We start from the raw sequence: 7,683 nt of genomic DNA, 5'->3' as shown, positions 1-7,683 counted from the left end.
CCTCGACAGGACATATTGATTTGCACAGGTTTCTGTTATGGTATACTTCAAAATTACTTTACTTCACATTGTCTTCCTCTTTAACTCAGCTACACCTAACTAGGGCTTTCTTGGAGGTCTGGGGAGGTAGTTCTTTTCAAAAGCAGAATAGGGAAAAATAAATAAATAAATAAATAAATAACACAATAAACGACTGCCAAGGTTTCCCTTTTTATCTGCTGTGGCCCGGGAAGATAGTAAATAAATGGCATTTTTAAAAAATCCATTGAACCATCTTTCAGACTGGCCAAACACTTGACTGAACTGTTGGCGTGCCAAGTCTGGAGACCCGGAAGGGGGTGGTTAAAATCCCGCTTGTGTTTCAGCTTAAGTTACATGGCAGACACGCCACCGAAAGTGGTGGCGTTAGAGCTCTGTTTCTCTGGGAGAGTTTTACGTCTTCAGCCTGCACACACCAGGCTTCTCCCCAGAGTCCAATGGACTCGCCCCAGAGGGCGCTAGTGCACGCAGTGGCTCACCCTTGGCACTGTGCATAGTGCCACCCGGACTCGCTGGTCACCTAAGGGTAAAGCTCTGCTAGAGTCTTGTACGTGCACGCAATGAGACTTTCCCCCATCCACCCACTCCTTTGTCTCTGTACCAGGAAAGCCTACAGAGCCCTTAGAAGAAAGGATTTCCCGCAGGATGGAGGTTGGGTCGTTCCGGACTCCCTAGCGGAGGGCGGGCACCAACCTCCGAGGGCTCCCCTCCTCCACCAGCTGAGGAGAAGAACTGCCGAGGCGTTCCAGACGCTCCCCTCCCTCTCTCCCCGAGGCCTGGACAGTAGGACTGAAAGCTGCCAGGAGACAGGATTGGCCGATGGCCTCACGCCCCGTCGGGAGAGCCCAGCCTGCCTGTCTCTCACTCTCTTTGCTGTGCCTCCCGGAGGGTGGGAGAAGGGCGGGACCTGGGAAACGTCAGGGAGGTGGGGAACGGATATTCAGGGTTCTAATTGGTCGTAACATCGGAGGTGCGCCTACATGGGCGGGGCGAGCTCAAGCCCCGCCCTCCTTCCTAGGCTGCAGCCTCCAGCGTGCCTCCTGCGTTGCATCATCTCCAGCCTGCAGCGGCTCTGAAAGAAGGCTGGGCGCGGCGCGGTCTGCTCTGCCTGGGCTCCAACCCACAACCCACGTCTCTCTTTTATCTTTCTGAAAAGTGTTCCTGTAGGGACTCACAGAGCTCGGAAGCCGCAGCTGGCACAGGCCACTGTCTCCGCCTGATCCATTCATTCGAAACCGGTCTTTTCTCCAAGTTCCTTGAGTGTTACCGCTTAGAGCGGTGGGCAACGACATGGAGAAGAGCGGCGAGACCAACGGCTACCTCGACGGCACCCAGGCAGAGCCTGCGGCCGGGCCCCGAACGCCCGAGACGGCGATGGGCAAATCGCAGCGCTGTGCTAGCTTTTTTCGGCGCCACGCGCTGGTGCTGCTCACCGTGTCGGGAGTGTTGGTGGGTGCCGGCATGGGCGCGGCGCTGAGGGGGCTGCAGCTCACCCGCACCCAGATCACTTACCTGGCCTTCCCGGGCGAGATGCTGCTCCGCATGCTGCGCATGATCATCCTGCCGCTGGTGGTTTGCAGCCTGGTGTCGGGAGCCGCCTCCCTGGATGCCAGCTCCCTCGGGCGTCTGGGTGGCATCGCTGTTGCTTACTTCGGCCTCACCACGCTGAGCGCCTCGGCTCTCGCCGTTGCTCTGGCGTTCATCATCAAGCCAGGGGCGGGCGCGCAGACCCTCCAGTCCAGCAGCCTGGGGCTGGAGAACTCAGGGCCTCCTCCGGTCTCCAAAGAGACAGTGGACTCTTTCCTCGATTTACTCAGGTACTGCTCTCCACCCCGCCAAAGGCACGGCGGGAGACGCCACGTGCACTCATATCACCTAGAGTTAATTCAGTTACTGTTGGCCCTTAACACTAAATTTCATATTTACGTCTGGGCTACGTGCTGGCCACACCTTTAAAGACTGGAGGCCACAGCTTTTTGCTGGAACCGATTTTCCGTTAGGTGGGATGTTAAGTGTATACCTTCTCAGTTGTGCTTTACTCCTTACACTGGGCTCTCTCAGTTTTGTTTGTTTGTTTTGTTTCGTTTTTTTAATTGTTCCTGTTTTCTCCCCTACATCACCCCAAAGCTTCCAGGACATTGAGTGACTTTCACCAGAGGAGCTATCCAGCTTGTAGTCTGAGGTTTTCTCTGATTCAGCCTTTGGTCTGGAAGGAAGTTGGCAATTTTCAGCAGAATTATGGATGTGTCCAAGAATAATAAAACTGGAGTTAGTTATGTGGAGCCCGTTGCCCAGCTACGTGACTGCCTCTCAGGCTTAGGACAGGTTGTGGACGTTCTTGGTCAGGATCATGGGGCCTAGCGTTATTTCTTTGTAGAAAGCGGGGAGATCCAGAGAGTTGAGATACACACACCTTTCTTTGCTTGTTTTTTTTTTTTTTTTTTTTTTTTTTTTCTCCACTCAGGAGTTGTATTTCATCCCCTGGGATGATAGAGTGTAGTTTTCAAAGCTTCACCTCTCCATTTGAACTAATCCAAAGTTCACAGATGGGAAAACATTAGTCTGCAGGCGTTTACTAATGTAACCAGGTTCGTCTGAACGAGGAGTCCAGCTGGCTTGCCTTCCAGCTTTCTGAGCCTTAGTGGTATATTTTGTCTTGAGTCATTGGGCAAAGCTCCTCATTGCTGAGGTGGTGAAAACCAGAGAACTCTGGGCAAGTGACTTGTCTTTCTCCTGTCTCCATTTCTTCATGTGGAAAATGTGACAGCTGTCTTGCCACTTCAAGAGTTTGTTCATCTAAAACAAAACAAAAAACCGAGACATGGTATTGGACGGGGGGTGGGGGTGGGGGGGTGGGGGGGTGGGGGAATCTGCTGAAAAAGACCAAAAGTTCCTGCAAACAGAGCAAGTGGAGGTAGCCTACGGGAACTTCGATGGAACTGTAGGCTTTGGCGCCTGCCAGGTGGCCTGGTAGTCCAAGAGTCTTAAGGTTTGAGACATAACTGTAGATGTGTTCAGAGATAGAGAACTCTACTGAAGCCCAGAGTAGCTTTGGTTTGTTCTGTCCTCAGGGAGAGAAATATGGGGTTTCAGGGTTCTTTTTGTAGAGCCATCTGTGGCCCAAATGGGAGTATGATGTTCATCTGTGCCTCTCTATGGTAACACAGGAGCCTTAATGGTGTTCTTCCATCATTGAAAAAGGAACTGACCAGTAATTGGGGGTAGGAGGAGTGAGAACCACTTTATGGCCATCACCCCAAGAAAGGACTTACAACTTACTGTTTTATGGCCGTGGTTTTAGACCCAAGCCCTTCTAGCTCCTGCTTTTAAAGTGAATGGTGACCCAGTGTCATGTCTCAAGAATCAGTATAGGTGTCATTTCTCAGAGACTAGGGCAACCCTTGTTGCATCTCCCCAGAAGAGCTTTCCCTGGCCTGTTAGGATGGGGTAGTATTTTCTAATGCTTCTACTAGCTAGCTGCACTTGACCTAGAAGTTCGTGATAAGGGCAGGGCAAGTCGTGCAATCCTGCTTCCAACCCAGGAAATGTAGGCAAAGATTAGGGCTGAGCGTGTTTGGGACACTTACTTAGGAGGCAGGGTTTGAGTCCAGCCTGAGCTACTAGTGAAATCTTAACCAAGGGCGGGGTTTACGCTTTAATGGTAGAGTGATTTTATGGCCCTAAGTTTGACTCTCATGGGGCAGGGTGGACTAGGAGATCCATAGGTCTTCTGCTCCATGGTTTACGGTTTGCTCATTCTCCAAGACAAAATGTATAGTAATGGCAGTATATCCTGGTCTAATGTCACTGTCTCAGAAATGTTTGCCGAGAGCCAAAAGGAGAACCAAGAAGAGGAACTACCATAAGCCAGGTCGGTGCCCTTTCACTCGAGCTGGGCATTTGGATGAAGCACTTAAGTGAAGGAAAGTATGCCTGTACTGCTCAGAGTAGCTTATGACAGGAAACACGCCCAAGCCTCCTGGAAATGCTACCTGGATCAAGGGGATCTCTGGGTCAATTGTCTTTCTTTTGTTTTTTGTTTTTCTTAAATGAGATTCTGTCAGGTAGTGGTGGTGCATGCCTTTAATCCCAGCACTTGAGAGGCAGAGGCAGGCGGATTTCTGAGTTCAAGGCCAGCCTGATCTACAGAGTGAATTTCAGGACAGCGAGGGCTACACAGAGAAACCCTGTCTCAAACCCCTTTCCTCACCACCATCCCCCTCCCCCCCCCCCAAAAAAAATGAGATTTCACATTCTGGCCCTGGCTGCCCTGGATCTAGCTCAGGCTGGCCTTAAGCTTAAAAACATACATATACACAATATCATGATGAACACCAGCTGTGCAAGCCTACCATCCCCCAGGCCTTCCTCAGCTCCCATCCTTATAGGGGGTACCGAGATCTGAAAGGAGAACCCTTTGTTAACTAGCTCTGAGACAATAAACACCGGGGCTGATAAATACTTAGCAGGTATACATACTATGCCTTATCCTGTTCTGGAGTCTTTGAAGTTCCTGCAGACTTAGTAAAGAATTTTTGAACTTAAATAAAAGGAAACACTTCTGAAGCAACAGCAACAAAACAGAGCAAAAGTTCACTATTTTATATTCTTATATAGGATGGGGAAACACACACCACCTTGACAATAGATCAGAAGGACAAACCACACCAAATGTATACAGAAGAAACATTTTTGAAGTTTTCCACACTGAGCTGTTGTGTGTGTGCAGCACAGCTGAGCTCTCCATTTGCCAGTCCAGATAAGCGTCACACCTGTTTGCCTGTGTAAGTCGTGTATCCAAGTGATGTGTTGCCACACTGAGCAGGCGTGTCCATTCACTCCACATTTGGCCCGAGGGACTAGATCTCTGGGTTGAACAGCACACTCCGTATTTTTGTGATTTCACTTTAGCCCATAGTAAGAGACACTTTTTATATTATGACATCTCATATACACACACACACACACCTCAGGCCCGCATTCTCAAACCACAGCAAGTTACAATGGGGTTTTAAGTGTGGTAGATGATTGCTTCTAACATGCTGATAAAGCCAGTGAGTTGGTTTTGTGGCCAGCTCACGTGCGGAACACTTTAGCCTAGTGCATGTCTGGTGTTCTGTATGTAATTCAGGTAACACTGGGATGCGTGTAGATCTGGATGCCATGAAGAGTCACATCCCAGGGTCAGAAACACAACCCAGCCGGGCATGATGGGGCAGCCTGTGGAAGGCAGAGGCAGGAGGACTGGCTGTGAGAAAGTGTATCTCAGAAAAGCAAGAAACACCTTATGCAGAAGGGCGATTTGGTATTTCAGGTCTCAGAAGAGCGTGTGTGTGCTGCACAGTAGGGCTATGCACTGGTCGTGTGTAGTTATTTAAATGAAGTTAAGGTCGGTTAGAGGAGGGCTCTCCAGGACGCACAACCCCAGCACTGCAGAAAGGAGACAAAGAAGCACTCGCCTGTGATCCTTGCACTTGAGAAGAGCAAAGGTTCTAGGCCATCCTTAGCTACATAGCCACAGGCTAGCCTAGGATACATGAGACCCTGTCTCAAAATAGAATAATAATACATTTACTTTAAAAGTATGTAAAACTCCCCCTCTAGCCCCTCTCTTTGTCCTCTCTTCTCTTTCCTTTCTTTGTCTTCTCCTCTTCTCCTCTCTCTCTCTCTCTCCCTCTCTCTCTCTTTCCTACCTTCTCTCTTTCCCTCTGCATTTCTATAATAAAGCTCTTAAACCATAAAAAAAAAGTGTGTAAAACTTTAATTTCCTTGGTTGTATTGTTAGCTGATTATCAATGTCTAATCTGGGTGTTTCCAGGCTATTGGCCTCTTATTTGAGGATTTAAAATAAGGGCTTACAAAATAGCAAGGACTCAAAAAAAAAAAAAAAAAAAAAAAAAAAACCCCAAAAAACAAACAAACAAACAAAATAGCAAGGGGAATGTTATACAAAAGCTAAGTGATAGTAGCAGTCAGAAAGGAAATATGCTGCCAAGTATGACAGGGGGCCACATGAACAAGTTTAAATATATATATATATATATATATATATATATATATATATTCCCTATACAGCAAGGCCCTCAGCTACTGCCTGAGTAATCCTTTGGTGGGGTTCAAGAGGAAGAAGGGGGTACTGAAAAAATAGCTCAGCAGTTCAGAGCACATGCTGAACTCTTGAAGAGTACCCAAGTTTAGCTCCCAGCATCTAAATGATAGGCTCCAGCCAGCCATCTGTAACTCTGGGTTCAGGGTATCCAACACCTTCTTCTGGCCTCTTTAGGCACTAGGCACACATATGGTGCACACACATATACATGCAGACAAAAACTCATGCATGTAAAACAATAAATAAAAGGAGAAGAAATTTGAAGTACATGCTTGCTAAGGTGCATAGTGTGGGTGGCTCTGTTTTACCTGACAGTCTTTTGGTTGGCATTGATGGGTGGTGCTGGGGGCTATTATGAATGATGCTATGTAAACCTTTGTTCAGTGTGCATATTCTTTTCTATAACGTATCTAACTTTAATCATATCTGTTCCCAATTAAGCATAGATATAAGATGGTAAGCAGTTTTACCCTAAGAGTTCATGCAGAGGCCACAGTTTGTCTTAACGCTCATGCACAGAAGAGAGATTGGGCCTCTTACCCTCCTACAGGATATATTGAGAATACATTTGAATAGACCTTGATTGTGTTTGATGTTCATTGAGGGGAAGAGAAACTTAATCTGTTTTTTGTAGTGGAATGTGCTGTGGCTTGATGCAAGTGGAGAAGGACTTACGTTGCTAACAGATTGCTGGGTGCCCCATTCAGAGGCGTGTGTGTACACAGGATATGTATGCGAAGGGCCTACATTGTCAAGTGCATCCGTAGAAGACAGACGTGTGCATAGCCCAAAGCGAGTGGAGCCCCAGGTTGCAAAGCTATGCTTGTCTGCCTCTGGAGGTGCTGAGTAGCCAGTCACCACTGGGCAATACACATACAAGTGCTGCTCTTGAGCAGGGCTTGTCCAGATTAAGCACAAAGGGAAGCAGATGGACGTCATGGCTCTGGGCCTTGGGAGGGTGAAAACTCACCTCCAGCGTCTTTTCCAGCTCAGTGTCCTCTGTGTTGAAAGCTTACTAAGAGAAAGTGCTTGGAGACAAAGCTGTAAAGGAAAGAAACTTCTTGCCTGGCAAGCAGCTGTTGCTGCGGTGCAGGGGTGCTCGGGCTAAGACGAGCATCTGTGTTGGAAAATCTGAGTGGAGAGTTGTGCTCTTCCCCTGTAGCCCTGGCCCTGGGAGCCAGCCAGGGGGAGGCCCTCCCAGCCCCTGATATACAGCATGCAGGACACTGGAGGAAAGGAGTTTTAGATGAGCCCTGTGATAGTTAATCTTGATTGTCAACTTAATCAGATTAAGAAAAAACTAGGAAATTATTGAGGTGTGCTCCTAAGTGTGGCTGTAAGGGAGTCTCCATAGATGAGTTTCCAGATCATGAGTTTTCTGATGTAAGGAATGGTCTAGTTCACTGATGGATTCAAAATCCGAATGGACTGTTAGGGGCTCTGGGAGTGTGGACACTGCAGACAGTGTTCTAAGGAGTTGTATCTCACCCCGTGCTGGACCTCTTCCACGTTCCCTGACTGCTGTGATGCGAGTA

General features: G+C 48.3%; 1 protein-coding gene across 1 annotated transcript in view; it reads left to right on the top strand.

Annotated features, from left to right (window-relative positions):
• Window positions 1-1,088: 1,088 nt before the first annotated feature.
• The window catches only part of Slc1a4 (solute carrier family 1 (glutamate/neutral amino acid transporter), member 4), a 30,534-nt gene continuing 23,939 nt past the window's right edge, over window positions 1,089-7,683 (top strand). The window contains exon 1 of the mRNA NM_018861.3: window positions 1,089-1,856. Coding sequence (NP_061349.3) covers window positions 1,330-1,856 — 527 coding nt within the window. The 5' untranslated portion in view covers window positions 1,089-1,329. The remainder of the gene's footprint in view (window positions 1,857-7,683) is intronic.

The sequence above is a fragment of the Mus musculus genome, chromosome 11 (assembly GCF_000001635.26).
Source record: "Mus musculus strain C57BL/6J chromosome 11, GRCm38.p6 C57BL/6J".
In the NCBI taxonomy this organism is placed as follows: domain Eukaryota; kingdom Metazoa; phylum Chordata; class Mammalia; order Rodentia; family Muridae; genus Mus; species Mus musculus.
The sequence above is the reverse complement of the archived record's forward strand: the minus strand, read 5'-3'. Positions and strand labels throughout refer to the sequence as shown.